We start from the raw sequence: 23,401 nt of genomic DNA, 5'->3' as shown, positions 1-23,401 counted from the left end.
TTTCCGAGCACAATTCAGAGTGTTGGTGCTGACCTTTAAAGCCCTAAACAGCCTCGGTCCAGTATACCTGAAGGAGCGTCTCCACCCCCATCATTCTGCCCGAACGCTGAGGTCCAGCCCCAAGAGCCTTCTGGCGGTTCCCTCCCTGCGAGAAGTGAGGTTACAGGGAACCAGGCAGAGGGCCTTCTCGGTGGTGGCTCCCGCCCTGTGGAACGCTCTCCCTCCAGATGTCAAAGAGAAGAACAACTTCCTGACATTTAGAAGACATCTGAAGGCAGCCCTGTTTAGGGAAGCTTTTCATGTTTAATAGACTATTGTAATTTAGTGTTCTGTTGGAAGCCACCCAGAGTGGCTGGGGAGGCCCAGCCAGATGGGCAGGGTATAAATAATAAATAATAAATTATTATTATCTTCCCACGCCAAACAAACATGCCACGCACCGAAAGTGCATTTCCCCCCTGCCCCGCAAAGGATCTTGGGAGGCCTAGTTTCTAGGGTGCCGTGAAACGTAGCTCTGAGTCGGGTGTCCGCAACTACAGTTCCCATGATTCTTTGCAGTTGTTGGGGGGGGAGCCATGCCATTCAAATAAGAGCTACGCCCAGAACCTGCTGCAGGCCACGCCCTCCAGCAGCACGCTAGCGGCCCATTGGCCGGCCAGAAAGACACAGCCGCTCTTGGGGGTCCCTGATTGGCCGGCTGCATGGTATAAGAACCCAGGGGACAGGCCGGCTGAGCCCATTTTGGCTCTGACCTCCGAGGGCTCCACTTGTCCCTTATTAGGGTTTCTGCATGTGGGGATTGGGCCAGGAAGAACTGGGGGGGACCTGCTCAGCTCCACACAAGGGGAAGGCACCCACCAGTGGGGAAAGCAGCCCCCAAGCATCTCCTTGGGCTGGTGGTACGTAAAATGGGGCAGGCGGAGGGATAGCTGGAACTCTTTTGCTGGGTCCTGGGTTCAAATGGCGCACCCTGCTCCGTTCATCTCTATTTCTTAGCAAAAACTAAAAAAGCGTGGGTTTTTTTGTTCCCCCATTCCCAAAAGAAATACAGTTAAGATAAATGTTTGTCTATTTGTTTCTTTTTATATAAATATTTTGTAATGTAATGTTTTTTCTTTTATGTTTGCTATAAATTTGGAAAAATAATAAATTTAGGGGGGGGGATAAAGAAATACGAGGGGTCTTCCTGTTTGCTAAATTTAGCTGCCTGCCTGCACCACCATCGCTTTTATTGCATTTAAATCCCACCAGCTAGCTCTAATCGAATTTTTGAATTTTATTGTTATTCATGTTTTCATACTGCATTTTATGCTGCTTTTATAATTAAGGGCTTTAAAGTGTTTTAGATTTGTTGTTAGCGCCCTGAGCCCGGGTTTTGAACCCAGAAGGGTGGGGTAGAAATAAATTTTATTATTATTATTATTATTATTATTATTATTATTATTATTATTATTTTCCTCCCGGAATCTCAAGGTGGCCTAGGCAGTTCTCCCTCTCTCTGTGTTACGCTCACGACGACCCTGCGAGGTGGGTGAGGCAGAGAGATGGGTGACCCTCTGCGCACCCGTAACCATTGAAGCGGCAGGAGGGTGCGGGGTTGCAAAGGGAGGCTTAATTCATCAAAGGTCGTCAAATCGATTTGGATGAATACATCGTTGTTATTGAACCAGATTTGCACGCCGCTGCGTCGTGAGAAGACCTCAGAGCGGTTTACAAAAACCACACCCTGCTTTCCCTTGCTCCCATTTTCCTTTAATAATAATAATAATAATAATAATAATAATAATAATAATAATACTGTAATGGTTTCGAGTCCTACCCTCCAGAGCAGGAGAAAACAAGCTTTTCCCACGTGAAAGCCCTTAAGATATTGGAAGATGGCTCTCATATCTCCTTTCAGCCTCTTCTTCTCCAGGTTAAACACCCCCGACTCCTTCAACCGTTCCTCACCAGGCTCAGTTTCAAGATCCTTCATCATCTTGGCCATGGGTAGTGAAATGTACTTGGAGTCGAGAGTGGATTTCATGCTCTTTATTCAGCTCATAGTAGTGAGGAATGCCAGTTCCCCCAAAATGTCTGCTTTATATACATTATTTACACAATAGGCCCCACGTGATTGGCTAATTCCGGGATTCTCCTGTAGGCCAATCAGGTTGCGGATTCACTTCCACTTGGAGCTGGATTGGGTGGCTCCTGTGGACCAATCAGACTGCTGCATTCTGGATCCTATTGTTCTAGGACCAATCAGACTGCTGCATTCTGAATCCTATTGTTCAAGGACCAATCAGACTGCTGCATTCTGGATCCTATTGTTCTAGGACCAATCAGACAGTTGCATTCTGGATCCTATTGTTCTAGGACCAATCAGACTGCTGCATTCTGGATCCTATTGTTCTAGGACCAATCAGACTGCTGCATTCTGGATCCTATTGTTCTAGGACCAATCAGACTGCTGCATTCTGGATCCTATTGTTCAAGGACCAATCAGACTGCTGCATTTTGGATCCTATTCAACTCCGTACATAACAGATAGGCAACCTAAGGTCCCGGGGCCAGATCCGGCCCAATCGCCTTCTCAATCCGGCCCCTGGACAGTCCGGGAATCAACTTATTTTTACATGAGTAGAATGTGTCTTTTTATTTAAAATGCAACTCTGGGTTATTTGTGTGGCATAGGAATCTGTTCATTATTATTTTTTCCCAAAATATAGTCCGGCCCTCCACAAGGTCTGAGGGATGGCAGACCGGCCCCCTGCTGAAAAAGTTTGCTGATCTTGGCCTTGCAGAACTTCCAGCTTGTGAATATCCTTCTAAAATTGTGGTGCTCAGAAGTGGACACAGGACTCCCTGCCCTGACCCAGTATAGTGATTTTACATTGCGCAGGCCATTAATAGTTTTATAATTTAAATGATATACAGGCCTGCTGATATTATCTCCTAACATTTGCTGGCCATTTTTATTCAGCCAGGCAGTTGCCCATCCTGTCACCATCGGTCCTTAGGGCCCATTCTCTGCCCACTCCCCTTTCAGATTTTTATTTGCAATTAAACGAGGCTTGCGGCGGGACAGAATATTTCCTCTGCAGTTTTCAAAACTGTAGACATTTGAAAACGTTTCTAGGTTTGAGCTGAAATGTTTTGCAATGTTAAAACAAGGAGCTATTTTACATATAAGGAGGTGAAGTGTTAAAAGAAGGGGGAAAGTGGTTATAGAAATGCTAAGAATTTATTAAAAGATGTTTGGAAGTCAGAAAGAGGGAGGGAAGGTGTTCTGTTTGAGCAATGCTTAAGGTGATAGATTTATGTAATAAAATGTGATTAAATATGGAAAACTCAATTAAAAATTATATAATAATAATGTCAGGGGTTCAGAGACAGAGGCACAGGTGAGGGAGGAGACGGAGAGCGACGAGGAAGAATCCCAGGACAGTGAGGAAGAGGATGACAATGACTTGAGATCTTCCATGAGTCTCTCAAGTGAATCGGAGGATTCTCAGGAGGGGGCGCCCCTAGTCAGGAGAAGGGGGGTCACAGGGGGGGACCTGCCAGGAGCAGGGAAGCAGCAGGGAAACCCCGAGCGGGAGTGGGAGATCGGGGCCGGCTTCCCAGCAGGAACGAAGGGAAGAGAGTGGAGTTCCCAGTGTGACACACGGAGCGGAGCAGAAAAGAGACAGGGGAAGGAGATCTGGGGAGAACGTCCTGCCGGAAGAGGCGGAGAGTAGTACAGGGAGTAGTGTAAGTGTCAAGAGGAAGGTCAGGGGTAGCGAGCGCGCGCCAAGTTCAAATGTGGAGGCGGGCGGAAATGGAGAAAGCCCGGAGGAGGAGCCCAGCCCCAAAGCACGAAGGAGGGGGGAACAGGCATCTGAGGGATCCGCTTCAGGAGAGAGCAGGAGGGAAGGAACCCAGGGGGGCAGAAAGACCCTGCGGAAAAGGAAAGACAGGAAGAGGTGGTCCAGCACAAGCCTCTTAAACTGGTGTAGAGGCGGGACCGATTCAGAGGGAACTTCAAACGTCTAGCCTAAGAGACGCGGGGCTGCGCGCCTCGGTTGTGGAACCAATAATGAACTGCAATAAACATCCTTGTATATAAGAAGAGCTTGGCGTTGGTCTTTTGTGAGCTGAGACCTGAGGCAGCCGCTGACAAATAATAATAATATTTTCTCTGCAGTTTTCTTGCTATACTGTGCCTCTTCTCCGTCCTCTGTTCCCCAGATTAAACAGGCTTGTTTCTATTGTATTTTAATATTCTTTTGGAAGCCGCCCAGAGTGGCTGGGGAAGCCCAGCCAGATGGGCGGGGTATAAAGAATAAATTATTATTATTATTATTATTATTATTATTATTATTATTATTATTATTATTATTATTATTTCTCTTGGTGCCAGGGGTTCGTGCCATCATGTCCTCGAACTGCCTGCCACGGAAATGGTCTCTGGCGCTGGGACCAGTCTGCTTTTTGCTTTTCCTGGGGGTGGCGCTCTTGCTGCTGCAAAGAGCAAGGTAAGTTTCCGAGGATTAAAGGCAGGGGTTAGATAATTTATTACGGCCAAAGACCAGCTCAGATAACATAACACCATGAAAATAGCGTTCATAAAGGTAAAATATACAATCGGAGCAGATTGCAGCAATAGCTCATGAGTTAAAATTGAGTGCACAGCCTGGGAGTCATTCTGAACTCACAGCTGTCCATGGAGGCGCAGGTCAATTCTGTGTCCAGGGCAGCTGTCTACCAGCTCCATCTGGTACGCAGGATGAGACCCTCCCTGCTCTCAGACTGTCTCGCCAGAGTGGTGCGTGCTCTGGTTATCTCCCGCTTGGACTACTGCAATGCGCTCTCCGTGGGGCTACCTTTGAAGGTGACCCGGAAACTACAACTAATCCAGAATGCGGCAGCTAGACTGGTGACTGGGAGCGGCCGCCAAGACCATATAACACCGGTCTTGAAAGACCTACAATGGCTCCCAGTACATTTCCAAGAACAATTCAAAGTGTTGGTGCTGACCTTGAAAGCCCTAAACGGCCTCGGTCCTGTATACCTGAAGGAGCGTCTCCACCCCCATTGTTCTGCCCGGACGCTGAGGTCCAGCTCCGAGGGCCTTCTGGCGGTTCCCTCATTTCGAGAAGCAAAGCTACAGGGAACCAGGCAGAGGGCCTTCTCGGTGGTGGCACCTGCCCTGTGGAACGCCCTCCCACCAGATGCCAAAGAGATAAACTACCACCTGACATTCAGAAGGTGTCTGAAGGCAGCCCTGTTCAGGGAAGTTTTTAATGTGTGACATTTTAGTGTATTTTTGGTCTTTGTTGGAAGCCACCCAGAGTGGCTGGGGAAACCCTGCCAGAGGGTACAAATTATTATTATATTATTATTTCTGCCTCCGGATTCCTTTTCCAGAGAATGGGCTCAAATACAAGAGCAGAAGGAATGCCAGGAACTGATTTGGCTGCTGGAATCTAAGAACCTCTTCTTCGGAAAGTGAGTTTTGACACAGCCCAACGCTAGAGGTCACGAGCGACACGGGGGCTTGTTCTGGCTTGCATCCCAAAATCCACCTCCGCTACCATCACTTTTCTGGTCCCATCTCAAATTCCTGCCCGCGGCTTCAAAAACTTTACCACCTCTCTACCTTCTCTCCATCTAAGCACCGGGAGCGAGCCTGCGCCAACCTTGCGCCCCCATACTACAATTCCCAGCATTACATATTTTTAGGGGCCGGGTGAAAATGTTCATTTTCAACCAGGCCTTGGGCTGATTAACATCTTATTCCCCTTTTAATGTGTTTGGGGGAGGGGCTTATTGGTTTGTTTTTGTTTTTATCATGTAATATCGATAGAGAGATGATAGATTAGATAGATAGATGATAGATCATTGATAGATAGATGATAGATAGATAGATGATAGATCATTGATAGATAGATGATAGATAGATAGATAGATAGATAGATAGAGATAGATGATAGAGATAGATGATAGAAAGATAGATAGATAGATAGATGATAGATAGATAGATAGATAGATAGATAGATAGATGATAGATAGATAGATAGATAGATAGATAGATAGATAGATAGATAGATATAGTAAATAGATGATAGATAGATATGATAGATGGTAGGTAGGTAGATAGATAGATAGATAGATAGATAGATAGATAGATAGATAGTAGACAGATGATAGATAGATATGACTGATAGATAGATGATAGATTAGATGATAGATAGATAGATAGATAGATAGATAGATACTGTAGTAGATAGATGATAGATAGATAGATAGATAGATAGATAGATAGATAGTAGATAGATAGATAGATAGATAGATGATAGCTAGATAGATATAGACAGATAGATTTAGATGATAGATAGATAGATAGATAGATAGATAGATAGATAGATAGGTGATAGAATGCTGTGAACTGCCCCACGGTCTACAGATAAAGGGCAACGTGCAAATTTAATAAACAATTAAACAAAACAAAACAAAAGTTCCAATCTCTACCCCCACACAGTCGCCTACCCTGTGGTTTATTTACCCTGGTTTCATTTCATGTCTGTTTGCGTTTGGCAGTGATGTGCAATTGTACATTGTCTATGCATATTGCCATCAGATCCTGTCTGGTAGCACTGTATTTTGCAGCAATCTTGCATAACCTTTTCGAAAAATATTATTATTATTAGTAGTAGTAGTAGTAGTAATTTTATTAAACAAGCACACCCACCAGGTACCAGGTGCAATTCCACACAGCCCTGACCAGAAAGCAAAGTCCTGCTGCATGAGAGCCTTTGATCTTCTCTCTTTCTGTCTCTCGGTGGCAGCTTCCAGTACCGCAAGACGTCCAGGAATCAGAAAAGGATCCGTGCCGTCAAGAAGTGGGATATCTGGACTGAGGACAAGAATATCTTGGAACACGTGCTGCTCACGGAGGAATGCCAGTGGGACCCGGATGCGGCAGTTGTGGCCCAGTACAGGTAAACATACCCTTCAGCGAGGGACTGTGGGAAAGGGACCTTTTGGTGGGAAGGAGGCAAAAGCATTATTAAATTGGAGATCACACGAGTGAAAAGAAAATATGAAGAAAAACAGTGGAAGGGACGCGGAAGAGATTTAAGAGCCTCGGATATTAGATCACCAGGTTAATGTGCCAGTTTAATGGGACAAATGGACTGACAAACCCGGGACTTGGGGGATGGGACGTTGGATGAAGATTTTCTTCTTCTTTTTCCTATTTTTGTTATTAGGTTTATTCTACATAATTGATGAATACTAGATGGATGGATGAAATGAAATTGCTTGGCTCTGGTATAAAGGTTTAAGGGGTTAGGAAATAATATAATGGCTAAGAGAAGTTATTAAAAGTAAGATTTAGGTTAAGGTTTTTATAGGACAATGAGGAGAATAGAGTAACGTAATGTAATGAAAGATTAGAATAAGGGTAAAAACTTGGTGCTAAGGATTTGCTGAACTAACAAATTGAACTGGAATACAAAAAAGGGAGGTTTGAGGAGGTCTGGGAGAATAAGTGTATGGAAGATATGTTATGAAAATTAATGTGTTTTTAACTGTTTTTATTTTGTATGTTTTTCTTTTCTGTATTTTCTTTTTTTTACTTTTCACTTTTCTTGTTATAATTTGGAAAACTCTAATAAAATATCTTTTTTTAAAAAAATACCCTTCAGCGAGATGCCCTTGGAGGCGACAGGTGAGGAGGTGTGTGGACTCCCTGCCTTTCCCAGTGCATCCCTAACCTGCCTTCCCTTCCCTTTGCAGGGCAGAACTGGGTCAATGTTGCAACGCTTCCTCCTTGCTCATCCTGACCAAGGAAAACACCCCTCTGGGATCAAACATCGTCTTTGGGAAGGACGGACGAAAAGTGCCCGTGAGACCTGACCTCGTGGACCTTCTCCCTGAGGTGCTGGGAAGACTGTTGTTGTTGTTGTTGTTGTGTACCTGAAGGATCGTCTCCACCCCCACCATTCTACCCGGACACTGAGGTCCAGCGCTGAGGGCTTTCTGGTGGTTCCCTGCCTGCGAGAAGTGAGGTTACAGGGAACCAGGCAGGGGGCCTTCTCGGTGGTGGCACCCGCCCTGTGAAACGCCCTCCCACCAGATGTCAAAGAGAACAACAACTACCAAACTTTTAGAAGACATCTGAAGGCAGCCCTGTTTAGGGAAGCTTTTAACATTTGATGCATTACTGTATTTTAATATTTGGTTGGAAGCTGCCCAGAGTGGCTGGGGAAGCCCAGCCAGATGTGCGGGGTATAAATAATAAATTATTATTATTATTATTATTACTACTACTGCAGTGGTACCTTGGTTCTCAAACGCCTTGGTACCCAAACAACTTTGAACGCAAACACTGCAAACCTGGAAGCAAGTGTTCTGGTTTGTGAACTTTTTTCGGAAGTCGGACGTTCTCCATTTTCAGCACCACACTTCCGTTTTGAGTGTTACGCCGAGGTTTTTGCTATTTATTCTGCATTTTTGCAGCTCTTTTGTGTGTGCGTGTGTGTGTGTGTGTGTGACTGGTGGAACCCAGTTCTGCAACTGATGGACTGATTGTGTGACTGCAGTACATTGTTTATTGCTTTCATTTTTATGGATCAATGGTCTCGTTAGATCGTAAAATCCATGCTAAATCGCTGTTTCAGGTTTTGTTTTTAAAAGTCTGGAACGGGTAATGCAAAACGGATCCATAAAAATGAAAGCAATAAACAATGTACTGCAGTCACACAATCAATCCATCAGTTGCAGAACTGGGTTCCACATGGTTCTTATATTTAGATGTGTGCGCATTTATGAATATTTCTTCTCTATTTGAGACCTTAGAATTCTTATAACATGTCCTTGGGGTCTCCCAGGGTGGAATCAGCCTTTGGCCAAACTGACATCCACCAGCGGTCACAGGGATGCCCAAGACCGCACTCCTGCGTACAAAACCCGGCATTTCTTTCGCACGTTGATTTTGAAAACGTTTTAAGACACAGATGTTTTGAAATCTCTCCCTTTCCCCTCAAAACCTCCAGAGATCCACCTTCTCGGAAGTTCAGTACGAGCATTGTGCCATAGTGGGCAATGGCGGGATCCTGCAGAGAAGCCGCTGCGGGAAAGAGATCGACCAGGCAGACTTCGTAATCAGGTAACTCTTCTTTGAGAGTGATTCAGAGCCCTTGATGTCGGGGGAACATTCCTTGCTACACTTGGAAACTCCCTGGCGATTGAGATCGATCAGGCAAGCGCCTTTGCTGTAGTACCCTTTTGGCCAAAATATTGTTTAGGCCAGCTCCTGTTGCTCTGTCCCTGCTCCTGCCAACCTAGCAGTTCGAAAGCACATCAAAATGCAAGTAGATAAATAGGTACCACTCCGGCGGGAAGGTAAACGGCGTTTCTGTTCGCTGCTCTGGTTCGCCAGAAGCGGCTCCCTTGGCCAGTAAAGCGAGATGAGTGCCGCAACCCCAGAGTCGGCCATGACTGGACCTAATGGTCAGCAGTCCCTTTACCTTTACCTGGGTGTTTTAAAAAGTGAGGTGAGCTTTAACCTGTTTTCAACCTGTTGTTATTTTAACTTTTGAAAGTATTCGATTATTGATAAAAAAACAAATAAATCTTGTTGGTGGACATACTGATTGATTTTGTTTTTGAGGGTTTATTTTTTTTAATCCAACGGTGTATAGATTTTATGAACTGGATATATGGATGAATCACAAAGCCATGGTTCATTCAGCTAATGCATGCTGCTGAATTTGCTCAGCTCAAGTTCAGCAGATCTGGGAAGGAAGGAGGAAGGAAGGAAGGAAGGAAGGAAGGAAGGAAGGAAGGAAGGAAGGAAGGAAGGAAGGAAGGAAATGTTTCTGGAATTGTTCTCAAATAGAAATTAAATCTGATCCGGCCCAGATCTCTTGATATGTTTGTTGTTGTTTAGTCGTTGAGTGGTGTCCGACTCTTCGTGACCCATGGACCAGAGCATGCCAGGCCCTCCTGTCTTCCACTGCCTCCCGCAGTTTGGTCAAACTCATGCTGGTCTCTTCGAGAACACTGTCCCACCATCTCGTCCTCTGTCGTCCCCTTCTCCTTGTGCCCTCCATCTTTCCCAACATCAGGGACTTTTCCAGGGAGTCTTCTCATGAGGTGGCCAAAGTCTTGGAGCCTCAGCTTCAGGATCTGTCCTTCCAGTGAGCACTCAGGGCTGATTTCCTTCAAAATGGCGAGGTTTGATCTTCTTGCAGTCCATGAGACTCTCAAGAGTCTCCTCCAGCACCAGAATTCAAAAGCATCCATTCTTCGGCAATCAGCCTTCTTTATGGTCCAGCTCTCACTTCCATACATCACTGCTGGGAAAACCATAGCTTTTACTACACGGACCTTTGTCGGCAAGGTGATGTCTCTGCTTTTTAGGATGCTGTCTAGGTTTGCCATTGCTTTTCTCCCAAGAAGCAGGCATCTTTTAATTTCGTGGCTGATTTCATTAATCAGCCATTTCTGCTTGGTTATCTAAAAGACACTAGTCTGAAAAATGATGCAAAAATAACATTCAACCTGCTGCTAAGATAAGGTTACCAGATTTTTTTCAATGAATCAGGGGGGGGGCGCTTTTCAACTTCAGTAGAAATGATAGGATTTTGTCAGGGGCCTGATTTGTAAATCCAGGGACTGTGCCCGGGAAATGGGGACGTCTGGTGACCTTATACTAAGATTCTAGCAGCTAAATATTGGGATGGTACAGCAGCATATCTCCTACATTTATGAAATAAGTAAATAGGAGAGTGTTTATATGAGAGCTGATGCAGACTTTGATTTCTTCTTCCATCTCACCCTCTCCTCTTGCAATCCAGGTTCAGCTTACCTCCCGCCAGGAATTCCTCAGAAGATGTGGGGTCCAAGACGAGTCTGGTGGCCTTGAACCTCAGCAGCCTGGACTCGTAAGTAAGAGGAGTGGGGGGCCGGAGGGGGGGGGTGGCACGCTGAGACGTCTTGTCCATTTGGGGAGCAGGTGCAGTTGGCGACGCTGAGCAGCTGCCTCACCCCAAATTAGGTCCAAACTGATACTGGCCCAGTGGCGTAGCGTGGGGGGTGCAGGGGGGGCCGGCCGCACCGGGCGCAACATCTGGGGGTTAGGGTTAGGGGGCGCAAATCCACGGGTTAGGGGGCGCAAATTACTTGCCTTGCCCCGGGTGCTGACAACCCACGCTACGCCACTGTACTGGCCTGCTCTCCCAAGAGCGACACTGAGCTCAGCGTAGCTCGCCGGAATAGCAAAGCATTTAAAAATCAGCAAAATGTTAAAAAACAACAACAACACACAACAGCACATGAATAGCGCAAAACCAAGCAGCTCAAGAAAGAGCTAATGGTGTTCGATACAAGCTGATGCTTTAATTGTTCAAAAAGGGCCTTGTGCATAAACAATGGCCGAAAAAGGGCTTCTGTGACCCAGCGAAAGGGGTTTCGGCATATCAGAAGAGAAATTGGCTTCATCAGGCCCATGTTGGACTCAGTGGCGTAGCAGGGTCAGGCGGTACCCGGTGCGGAAACGGCCTTCGTCCAGTATACCTGAAGGAGCGTCTCCACACCCATCGTTCTGCCCGGACACTGAGGTCCAGCGCCGAGGGCCTTCTGGCGGTTCCCTCACTGCGAGAAGCCAAGTTACAGGGAACCAGGCAGAGGGACTTCTCGGTGGTGGCGCCTGCCCTGTGGAACCCCCTCCCACCAGATGTCAAGGAAATAAACAAATATCTGACCTTTTGAAGACATCTGAAGGCAGCCCTGTTTAGGGAAGTTGTTAATGTTTGATGTATTTATCGTGTTTTTAATATTCTGTTGGGAGACAACCAGAGTGGCAGGGGAAACCCAGCCAGATGGACGGGGTATAAATTATTATTATTATTATTATTATTATTATTATTATTATTACAGTGGTAACTCGGGTTAAAAACCTAATTCATTCCAGAGGTCCGTTCTTAACCTGAAACTGTTCTTAACCAGAAGCACCACTTTAGCTAATGGAGCTAATTTCTGTTCTCATCCTGAAGCAAAGTTCTTAACCCGAGGTACTATTTCTGGGTAAGCGGAGTCTGTAATGTGAAGCGTCTGTAACCTGAAGCGTCTGTAACCCGAGGTAAAGGTAAAGGGACCCCTGACCACTAGGTCCAGTCGTGGCCGACTCTGGGGTTGCGGCGCTCATCTCGCTTTATTGGCCGAGGGAGCCGGCGTACAGCTTCCGGGTCATGTGGCCAGCATGACTAAGCCGCTTCTGGCGAACCAGAGCAGTGCACAGAAACGCCGTTTACCTTCCCGCCAGAGTGGTACCTATTTATCTACTTGCACTTGACGTGCTTTCGAACTTCTTGGTTGGGAGGAGCAGGGACCGAGCAACGGGAGCTCACCCCGTTTAACCCACAGCGCCACCCGTGTCCCTCTGTAACCCGAGGTACCGCTGTATTATTATTATGTATCCCCACACATGTGTTACTTGTTTCCTGAAGGCAGCTTCCTTCTCCTTTCCTCCTCCCACAGGTACCAGGGCTCCCAGCGGAAGCGTCTTGCGGATGCCCTGCGCCCCTACCGAGATGCCCTCCTCCTCCTCCTCCCCACCCTCCAAAGCCGCGCCCGGAACCCTCCTCTGCACCCGCTGGAGGACTCAGACGTGCTGCAGCAGGCCTCCTTCTTGAACCCCCAGTACCTGGACGCCCTGGGGAGCTACTGGACCCGCGAGGGCTTCCAGCCTGAGTGCCTCTCACCCAACTTCGCCTTCGTCAGCCTGGCTCTGCAGCTCTGCCAGCGCATCACTCTCTATGGGTTCTGGCCCTTCACGCACGGCCTGAGCGGCCAGCCCTTCCCGCGCCACTCCCAGGTGCGCATCAGGCCCAGCGAGTTCTCCTGCTACCTGAAGATGTACCTGCAGGGCATCCTGAGATTGCGGCTGGGCAAGTGTCAGTGAGGAACAGGGAAATATATCTCTCTCTCTGGGGTAAGGAGGTTGCATTTCCGCGCAGACTTCAGTTCCGGCGTGGGCAAGCCATTTTGGAGAAGCTTTCGGTGTTGCTGGACTCCATCTCCCATCTTCCACCAGGAGCGCAGAGGGATGATGGGAGCTGGAGTCCGGCGATACCGCTTGGAGGGACCCCACGGGCTTCTGGAGGAGGAACAGGGTTGTTTAGTACTACCGGAATCTCCCGAAATGGGGGGAAAGGGGTCCTTTCAGAAGACTAATGTTGTTCCCCTGCTCTTTTTCTGAGAGTAGAGTTCTGTGAACAGCCTGAACAAAGAGCTGGAGTTGGACATGCGCCCATGCACCCCAGAAATAAGCGTCGGGCAATGGACCTCTGGGACCCATCCCCATAACTAGCCCTTCAGTCTAGAGCCAGCTGGTTGTCAGGGCTTGCAAAGCCCCCTTTCGACCCAGCTGTGTCTTCTTTCCCTGTTCTTGGCCCTCTGCCTTTGCCGCGAGTGGTCAAAATGGTCTCATGGGCCAAATGAGTAGGATTGGCCGGCTGCGGGCCACGCAAACAGAGGTTTCCCCATCCCCGGATAAGGGAGGTCGTTGGTGCATTCCTGAAGGGGACAGTCTCCCAGCCGCGGAGACAGAGGTACAAGGAACCCCCCAAATTTGTCTGCAGTGCAAGGGCGTTCAAACCCCATCCGCTTATTCCGGCTGCTCCTAAACAGTCGGGAGCCAGGGAGCAGCTTCAGCCGCCGACACCGGAAGTGAGGATTTTCCCCGGTAGAGTTTCTTGGTTTCGTTGGCGTTTGTTGTGTTTGTGGGATGTCTGCGGTGGAGAGCAGGAACTGGCCGTTGCGCTCCCTTCTTCATCTCAGCTCTTTGGGAAACTACTCGGTCGGTTTTGGAGCACATCAAAGAGCGCATTGCTGGGCGCTTGGGCAGAAAGTTGCCCTTGCCAGGGAAGCAGAAAGACACTTTCCAGATTTATAGCGGAACAATAGGCAGTCTGACCCCCAACCTGCTTTCCACGCCAATCCTATGTTTACTGTGTTGTTAGTTGTTGTTTTACGGCTGAATGCTTTTTCATGTGTTCTGTTGAGGCCACAGGGCCCAGGTTTGTGTCGGTTCAGATCTTCAGAAACAAGTGTAAAGAGAAATCAGAGAGGTTCTGAAATAAAACTTGATACAAGCGCAGCTCTACTTTCCCCAACAGCAACTCAGCTTGCATAGAACTTAAGTCTTAAGTTTAATGAACTCCGAAGCATCAGCTGGGGTCTGCAAAGGTCTTTGTTCATCTTCCCCACTAGAGTCAAGAGGGGGACTTATAGAGGAAATGGCAGGTCAGTCATCTTAAGGAAAAAGCACACCAAGAACTCAGGCCAGTGTAAGTTTCAGTAGTGGGAGTGGTCCCTACTGACAATTCAATAGTCGATAGAAACAAAAACTAACCCATTCAAAAGTATGTATTCTAATAAAGATTACAAACTCAAATAGAGATTACAAACTCTAACAGAGATTGCAAACTCAAAGAGATATGTATAAGACAATAATTCGTTACAAAGATTTTCTCCTTTTCACTCGACAATAATGTTGATCCTTATGATTTATCAGATTGCAGATGGAGACTCAGTTTTAATAATAATAATAATAATAATAATAATAATAATAATAATAATAATAATAATTTATTATTTGTATCCCGCCCATCTGGCTGGGTTTCCCCAGCCACTCTGGGTGGCTTCCACAAAGACCAAAAATACACTAATATGTCATACATTGAAAACTTCCCTGAAAAGGGCTGCCTTAAGATGTCTTCTGAATGTCAGGTAGTTGTTTTTCTCTTTGACATCTGGTGGGAGGGCGTTCCACAGGGCGGGTGCCACCACCAAGAAGGCCCTTTGCCTGGTTCCCTGTCACCTCACTTCTCGCAGAGAGGGAACCGCCAGGAGGCCCTTGGCGCTGGACCTCAGTGTCCAGGCTGGATGATGGAGGTGGAGACGCTCCTTCAGGTATACTGGGCCGAGGCCGTTTAGGGCTTTAAAGGTCAACACCAACACTTTGAATTGTGCTCGGAAACATACTGGGAGCCAGTGTAGGTCTTTCATTGAGCAGAAGTCAGTTATGGATTGGAAACCAGGACAGGGCCCTGTTTCAATGTATTCACCTTTATCAGCTAATTTTTAAGTTTGTAAGTTTGAGGACTTTCGGATAAATATGTCCTGTTATTCTCTACGTTTCTCAAGGAAAGCAACTACGTGTGGGTAGATCAACGTGCGCACAGAAAAGCTTGTTTCTATCGATTATTGATTTGCAAGTAGGGACCACTCCCACTCTTGAAACTTACATCGACCTGAGTTCTTGGTGTGCTTTTTCTTGGTATATTCAATAACAAGAACGCCAACTTATTTAAGGTCAGTCATCTTAACACCTGTAAACTGTAAATGAAACTACCAAGCCTAGTGAAGGACAAGTCTTGCTGAAGGACTTTGCAGCATGGCTTCTGCAAAGGCAAGCACTGGGTCTTACCGCATATTTTAGCCGAGTTGCCGTGCTGTCATTCCATCAGGGTCGTCCTTGCATTTTCTTAGGCTGCAGAAAATCCAATGGCTACCTGTTGGATGACTTAGCAGGCATAGCCAAACTTGGCCCTTCAGCTGTTTTGGGACTACAATTCCTATCATGTCTAACCACTGGTCCTGTTAGCTAGGGATGATGGGAGTTGTAGTCCCAAAACAGCTGGAGGGTCGAGTTTGGCCATGCCTGCCTTAGAGGCTTAAGGGAAGGAGCATGAAGAGGGTGGGTGGCCCCATAGGAAAGGGGGGGAGAGAGGGGGCAGATCTGGGTGACACAGGCCAAAGACAGTTGGAGGCAGCGATGCTTCCAAAACAGCAGTTGCTCAAAACCATAGGAGGGGAGAGTTGTTCAAATCCCATTGGGACACCTGGTTGGCCACTGTGACAATAGGACCACAGTGTGATGGCCTAGGATTCGGGCTCAGACTCGGAACCGGAGGAGTCTCGGTCTGCACTGGATCCTCTGCCCCAGGCGGCATCTGAACCAAGTCTGGGGCCTGATCCTGAAGAGTCCCACTCTGCACAGGTCCCCTGCAACAAACACCAGCTGGGCCGAGTCAGGGGCCTGAGCCTGCCCTGGCTCCAGATGCGGGGATGACCTCGTTGCCTCCAGCTGGGCCGTCACTTACAGCTGCGCCACTACCAGTTGGGTCAGGGGAGGCTGAGGCGGCCTCTGGGTCTGGTAACCCACTGACGTCTCCCGAGCTGCAGAGACTGAGGTCTGAGAGAAGGAGAGACTTGAGTACTCGCAGGAGGAGTGCTCGCCTTCAGGGAGGTGAGTCGCTGTGGGATAAGGACTGGCCATTACCCCGACAAAGATAAAAGGCAGACGGACCCCGTCCCAGGTTGCGGGAACAACATTGCTGCTTGTTGGAACCTGCCCGAGACCCTGTGCCTGACCTAGCCTAATTTCCTGCCTTGGCCCTGTCGGACTGACTCCTCTCAGAACCCTTGGATTCGGAACTGGACCTGGACCGTGTTATTTGGGTTACCCCCGGGCCCAGCACACTGCGCTCAAACTCTCGTGAAAGGGTAAATCTAGGTTAAGTCGTGGGGAGGAACATGGGCTGACATTTTTATGCAGATGTTGTGTGGATGCCAGAAAAGAAAGCTTGGGCGTGTGATTCCACTGCAACCACACATCTGGAAGCAGCTAGCCTATGGCCAGGCCTAAAATGGCACTGTTCACAATGCATTCACTGTGCCAACCTCAGCACACAGGTTCTTGCTTCTTGCACAACTACTGGCAAGCCAAGGCTGTGCCCCGGTATCATAGTTGTCAACGTTCCCCTTTTTTTAAGGGAAATCCTCTTATTTCGAATAAGATTCCTCGCAAGAAAAGGGGAAAGGTGTCAGCTAGGCCCAGAATCCTCTGCAGCACCCATAATAATTTTAATAACAAATTATTACTTATAGCCCTCCCGTCTGGCCGGGCCTCCCCAGCCACTCTGGGCAGCTCCCAACAAAATATTAAAAACACGATAAAGCATCAAAGATTGAAAACTTCCATATGACACACCCACACACCCCAAAAAACACCTGTGGATTCTGCAAGTCTTGAGCTGGCTGCAACTCTGAGCAAATTCTGGGATGTTGCTGCCAAACCCTGTCCCAGAACTTCCCCCCGGATGGACACAAAGATCATCTGGCATTTTTTTATTTTAAAATGCTTTCTTTAATTTCAAAATACAAACGGACGAGGTGGCGTGGATTGGCTTTCTCCTCCTCCTCCTCTGTAACATGATGTCCTCTCAGACCTCCTTTAGACATAGCTTCTGGAGTGAGCTTCCTTGCACTCACCAACCCAAGACGCAAGCAAGACAACAGTTGCTTCTATCATACATTCAGTGTTATATTGCGGCACAGCCACCAACAGGCTTGCAGAGGAAGGGCTGGTGGTGAGACATTGGGGTAGCCCTGGGCTTTCTTCGGCCTTGGTCCTTCTGGGGCAGGGTGTCCCCAGGCCCCCTGGGACACGCATCCAGCCCCAGGGATGTGGCTTCGACTGAGCAGTTGCAGAAGTAGCACAGGTGAGCTCCTGGCTAGGTGAGGGGAGGTTTGATGCTGCTTTCTCGCTTGCAAAAAGTGGTCCACGTTGCTGACATACCTTGGGGCAATCAGCCTCCAGGATCTGACGCCTGCTGAGATATCTAAGATGGTGCCCTTTGGATGCTGCTAGACTACAGTTTCCATCTTCCCTGGCCATCGGCCGCGCTATCTGGGGCTGATGGGAGAGGGAGTCCAGCAACACCCCACTGCGGGTGTTTGGGGATGAGAATCGACAGCTCACGCATGGCATGACGTTGGGAGACCTTCTAGAGCATCCTTAGCCAAAATGTTGCCCTCCAGGTGTTTTTGGACAACCCAGCTGGGTGTTGGCTGGGGCTGATGACGGTTGTTGCCGTCCAAAACATCTGGCTATCAGGGCTGGAGTCAGACGCAAGTTGGCACAAAAGAGGTAGAGCTCTGTTGTCAGTGAAGTTGACTTTTTATTCCAGGAAATGAATGTACAACTCAGCAACGCTCCCCAGTAGGTGAGCAGTTGCCAGGACTGAAGGTCCCGGCCTTCCACCCTCTCTAAGGCTGACTCCTCTCCCAGATGTTTTCCAAGCGGTTTCAAATTGCATCTGCACATCTCTGGTCTCTGTTCCGCTCCTCTCATTACTTTGTGCGCTCTCAGAGACCAGGGGAGAGGGGAGTTTTTTGCAGCCAGAGGGGGAGACTCCCTGTATTCTTCAGCCGCCTCTTGACCCCCCCCTCCTCTGCTCCACCTTCGGAGTCTGAACTTCACCCTGTCATCTGCTCTTCCTGCTCACTAAATCCTGTTGCTTCTGCACCATCTAGCACCTCCTCCCTCTGACTCCTCCTCTGCTCTGAGCTTTCCTCCCTTGGGGGTTCCCCACTCCTCTTTGTCCAGCCAGGGAAGCTGCTGAGAAGGGAATATGCCCCCTCCCTCCCACCAACCCCCAGGCCAAAGCATTCCCCCCTCCCCGGTTGGTAGACCCTGAGCAGAAGCTGGTGCACCTTGGTGGGCTGCCTGGCCGACCCCAACTTACGGGAGGAACCTAACATGTCTATCGTGGGTTTAAAGAGTCAGCAACGCCCCATTCGAGGAAATCAAATGCCTTTGTGCGCCTGGCAGACAGAGCTGAGGAAAGGAGCCCCCCAATGTTGGCACGAGCCCCGGGATCCAGTGGCAGACCCTTCCTTCCACCCAGTCTGCACACTCAGCACAAACCAATGCCCGGAGCTACGGTTGCCCCGTTACGCTCGCCTCAGTGAAAGGAGATTGTCTCTACACCGTCCACTGTCCTCCCTCCCTCCGCCCTGGCCGAGCAGGCTTGAGGTGGGGCAGGCTAGCACTCGATGGAATCTTCCAGAAGCTGCAAAAGCGTGGCAGGCATCCTGACGTCGCTGACAGGCAGAGGCGCCAGGGGGTCTCGATAAGTGGGCGACGTGGCCTTCGGCGTCTCCTCCCCGTCGTCGTCGTCCTCATCCTCCGTGGGCAGCTTTTCCAGCTTCGGCAGTGGGGGGACTGGTTCCTTGGGGGCCGGGGTTGTGTCGCTGGGCTCTGTGTCCCCTGGAGCGGAGGTGCCACAGGGAACAACCTGGGATGCGTCCATGCTTTCGCTGGGGGACCCAGGGTGTTCCCCAGCCCCTCGGCCACCCTCACAGTTCCTGTCAGCAGTAGGGCTCTGAGGAGCAGGCTCCACGTGGCTTGGGCCCCCGTTGGCAGCCATCTTGCCTTCTGGCACCGACTCTCCCCCTTGCTGCGGACCGCCCTCGGAGCGCTGTTCTTCCTCGGGTCCTCCTATGGTGTCTCCGAACTGGTTCTCCTCACTGCCCACGGGGAAGAGAGTAGCCTCGTCTTCCTCATCTTCCTCATCCTCATCTTCCACCACCCGCATTTCCACCGGCTGCTCCGCAGCTTTGGGCAAAGCCTCGTCTTCCAGGCAGAGAGAGGGGCGTTGCTCGAGGGCCTTTCCGTTGACGAGAGCCGTCTTGGCCTCCTCTTCTTCCTCGGGCTTCTTGGGGGCCGCACTGGCTCGGGCCTGCCCCCCGCCCTTGGGCACCGAGTTGGCCAGCGGTGCGTCACCAACGGGCAGGCCTTTCCCGCTCCTCGCCGAATCCAGCTTGGAGTTCAGGGCCGCCTGGCCTCCGTACGTCTTGGGCGCCTCGTCGCCAAGGTCGCTGTACCCCTCGTTCTGGAAGTAGACGTTATCGGGGTGCGGCGAGGCCTTTCCAGCATTGACCTGTAGAAGGGGAGAAAGGGAAAGGGCCCCGTTAGCAGAGGGGAGCCAGGCAAGATGGCAGGACCTGGCGCTGGGGGCTTTCATCTCAGGGTGCTTCATAGAAGGGACCCTGAAGAATATCCTGAAATGCAGGAACATGCAGCTGTCCTGTATGAAGACTGAACCTGCAACCTTGGCGGTTCCCGAACGTTTTCAAACATCTCGGCTCCTGAACGCAGGAAACCCGGAAGTAAATGCTCCGGTTTTCGAACGTTTTTCAGAACCCGAACATCCGACACGGCTTCCGCTTGACTGCAAGAAGCTCTTGCAACCAGTCAGAAGTTGCCAAACATTTGGGATGTTTCAGAACGGATTGCACTTGGCAACCGAGCTTTGTGTCAGCACCACGCTCTTACCAACTGAACTATCCATGCCCAGGCCATGCTCTGGCTGGTTACCCCGTGCTTATTGGAGGCAACCCCTTCCCCCTGAAAACAAATTCCTGGGGTGTCATGGATGGGTTGGGGGCAGAGGAATGGTGGGCGGTACTGACTGGGGAAGAAGGTGTGGGATGTAAGAATCAGGTGCAGTCAAACACAACATTGCTAGTGGTTGTCTCAGTCCTCCAGCCAGAAATTCCTGCTTTCCAGGACTGAGACGAAATTTCCTATATGTAACTTGAGATGGGCGTGGTAGAAAGAACCAGAACCACACAGGCTGGCAACCATCTTGTTTCTTTTGTCTCTATCAATGCCATCTTAACAACAGCACTACTAAGATGCACCTTTGGCTCTAGGCGAAGAGAAGAAAAGGGGGGGGGGGGCTTTCTCCCATAAGAAGATAGTCACCACATTTAAACTACAGTGGTACCTCAGGTTACAGACACTTCAGGTTACAGACTCCGTTAACCCAGAAATACAGTGGTGCCCCGCAAGACGAATGCCTTGCAAGACGGAAAACTCGCTAGACGAAAGAGTTTTCCGTTTTGGAGGTGCTTCGCAAAACGAATTTCCTATGGGCTTGCTTCGCAAGACGACAATGTCTTGCGAGTTCCTGCTGGTTTTTTCCCTTCCCCCCCTTTTTCTAAGTCGCTAAGCCGCTTATCAGCTGATCCGATCAGCAGATAAGCTGCTAAAAGCCGCTAATAGCGCTAATCCTTCAATGGGCTTGCTTCGCAAGACGAAAAAAGCGCTAGACAAAGAGAATCACAGAACGGATTCTTTTTGTCTTGCGAGGCACCACTGTAGTACCTCGGGTTAAGAACTTTGCTTCAGGGCATGCATATCTGTGGTATGATAAGGTTAAAGTACATAAAGCATTTAAGAATCATATTGTCAGGAAAGCATTGTTTAATGTCTGGATAAGATATAAGGATTTATTGGAAAACAAAACCCCAAGGTGGCTGTCACCGATGGAAGCCAAAGCACAGAAAAAGCTCAATATGGAGGTCAGATGGCCGAAATATTGGGAAATTCTGGAACAAGAGGGAGACAGACTGAAATTGCAGAGTTTTGAGAAACTAAAAAATAAAGTGCGAGATTGGCTTCATTATTATCAGATAATGGAGGCATATAATTCGGACAAGAAAATTGGTTTCCAGGTGGAAAAATCAAAATTAGAAACAGAACTGTTAGAACCCAAAACTAAGATCTTGTCAAGGATGTACAATCTGCTGTTGAAATGGAATACTCAGGATGAAACGGTGAAATCTGTTATGATTAAATGGGCACAAGATGTTGGACATAATATTATGTTTGCTGACTGTGAACAGTTGTGGACAACAGGTATGAAGTTTACGGCATGTAATGCCTTGAGAGAGAATATTATGAAAATGATTTACAGGTGGTACATGACCCCAGTCAAGCTTGCAAAAATCTATCATTTGCCCGATAACAAATGTTGGAAATGTAAAGAAACTGAAGGTACATTCTTTCACCTTTGGTGGACGTGCCCAAGGATTAAGGCTTTCTGGGAGACGATTTATAATGAATTGAAAAAAGTATTTAAATATACTTTCTTGAAGAAACCAGAGGCCAGGGAGAAGAGTCGGTGGAAGAAGATTGGAAGAAATTTAAAGACTATTTACAGAAATATTGTAAAATTAATGAATGTTAGAATGATGTTGGATAGAAACTAAGTGGTTTTTAGCTGCAATACTATAAGGGAATATGAAAAATGGATTACGAATAGGTAAAGATTTAATGTTACAATATTTTAAGATTAAAGATTAGGATAAACAAAGAGGGGAAGGATTTGCTGAACCAACAAACTGAATTGGAATACAAAAAAGGGAGGCGTGAGGAGGTCCGGGAAACAAGCTAATGAAAAATAAGTAATGGAAAGATTGAGTTGTTTTTAATTATTTTTATTTTGTATTTTTCTTTTTTCTTTTTTTATTTTGTAATATTTTGAAAATCTTAATAAATATCATATATATATATATATATATATATATATATATATATATATATAACTTTGCTTCAGGATAAGAACAGAAATCCTGCTCCGGCGGTGTGGCGGCAGCAGGAGGCCCCATTAGCTAAAGTGGTGCTTCAGGTTAAGAACAGTTTCAGGTTAAGAACGGACCTCCGGAACGAATTAAGTACTTAACCCGAGGTACCACTGTATTTTCTAACCACTTCTGGGAGCCTTACTTGTGAGTAAACATTTTATACTTTACAGAAGACTGCATAGCATCTTGTTTTAGGAGGGATTAAACAGGGAAAATACCAAGAAATATTCACAGAGACTCTAACGAGTCTGAGCAAGCTATCTGCTGTGCGTGTGTTTAAAAAGGGGAATGTTAACTTTGCTGATTTTGTTGAACTTGTAAAGACAAGTCGGGATAGGATAGCTTAGACAATATATCCTCCCCGCATCCCTAAACATTCCCACAGAAGATTCGGAGCCCAGGGATTGGTGGTGGGACGATAATGAGTGGTCAGAGGGAGAGAGGAGGTGTCAGAATCTGGAAAGGTAACAGGGCTTAGTGGGCGGGAAGAGTCTGTGCAGAGAGAAGTCCGGAATCAGAGGTAGAAGCTGAATCAGGAGAGGAGGGAGGCCGAGAGGCAGAGATGAGTCCAGCTGGTGAAGAGTTGTGGATGTCTCCCCCTGCTGCTGCTGCTGCAGCAACAAGCTCTCCTCCTCCCTGGTCTCACAGAACCAGGAGAGGGGTGAAGAGGGTGGAAGAGAGGTTGTTTGCATGCAGGCACAGTCTCTGATCGCTTGGGGAAAGCCCTGGAGAGGAGGAGACATTGACGACTGTGGGGAGGTGGGGACTTTCAGCTTTGCCAATATCCATGGGGCAAGATCTACCGGGGTTGAACTGCTGCGTTCCTTGCACTCCACCAAGTCTGCGAAGATTGCGTTTTTGCTAATAAACGTGGGGTTTACTGCCGGCTCGCTCTTTTTTATGGGCTCCCCACCTGCCCCACCTCCCTCCCAGTCACATCTTATTTGGCCTAATCCATTGGTGGCATAGAAGAAGCCTCCGCTGGGATAAATTTTCGTTGTTTCTCAGAGGCTTTCTGGGCAAGACATGTTTTAAATGTGCATGCAGGCTCCTTCCCACCCTTCCTCCTAGAAGCACCCACATTTCGGAGGTCAGACTAGATCACCCTTTGGGTCATTTCCAACTCTGCAGTTTTATAATTCTATTA

At 48.1% G+C, this 23,401-nt stretch overlaps 2 protein-coding genes across 2 annotated transcripts in view; one reads left to right on the top strand and one right to left on the bottom strand.

Moving 5' to 3' along the window:
- The window catches only part of LOC309542338 (cadherin-related family member 5-like), a gene marked incomplete at its 5' end in the record, with an annotated part of 148,159 nt that overhangs the window by 81,670 nt on the left and 43,088 nt on the right, over positions 1-23,401 (bottom strand). Inside the window, one exon of the mRNA XM_082241069.1 lies at positions 16,367-19,763. Coding sequence (XP_082097195.1) covers positions 18,867-19,763 — 897 coding nt within the window. The 3' untranslated portion in view covers positions 16,367-18,866. The remainder of the gene's footprint in view (positions 1-16,366; positions 19,764-23,401) is intronic.
- On the top strand, positions 745-14,131 carry LOC309541480 (alpha-N-acetylneuraminide alpha-2,8-sialyltransferase-like). The gene is made up of 8 exons (XM_082239374.1): positions 745-899; positions 4,385-4,499; positions 5,392-5,472; positions 6,813-6,965; positions 7,765-7,906; positions 9,024-9,136; positions 10,830-10,916; positions 12,511-14,131. The coding sequence occupies exons 1-8, from the start codon at positions 791-793 to the stop codon at positions 12,932-12,934; spliced, it is 1,224 nt and encodes a 407-aa protein (XP_082095500.1). The 5' UTR covers positions 745-790; the 3' UTR covers positions 12,935-14,131.

The sequence above is a fragment of the Podarcis vaucheri genome, assembly GCF_965113315.1.
Source record: "Podarcis vaucheri genome assembly, chromosome: 10".
NCBI classification, from domain to species: domain Eukaryota; kingdom Metazoa; phylum Chordata; class Lepidosauria; order Squamata; family Lacertidae; genus Podarcis; species Podarcis vaucheri.
The sequence above is the reverse complement of the archived record's forward strand: the minus strand, read 5'-3'. Positions and strand labels throughout refer to the sequence as shown.

What these genes read in the sequence shown, in the direction of transcription:
- LOC309541480 (XM_082239374.1), top strand. Translation starts at nt 791, where the DNA reads ATGTGGGGATTGGGCCAGGAAGAACTGGGGGGGACCTGCTCAGCTCCA. An exon ending in GCAGTTGTGGCCCAGTACAG is followed by an intron (nt 6,966 to 7,764) that starts GTAAACATACCC and finishes TTCCCTTTGCAG; the next exon opens with GGCAGAACTGGGTCAATGTT. An exon ending in AACCTCAGCAGCCTGGACTC is followed by an intron (nt 10,917 to 12,510) that starts GTAAGTAAGAGG and finishes CTCCTCCCACAG; the next exon opens with GTACCAGGGCTCCCAGCGGA.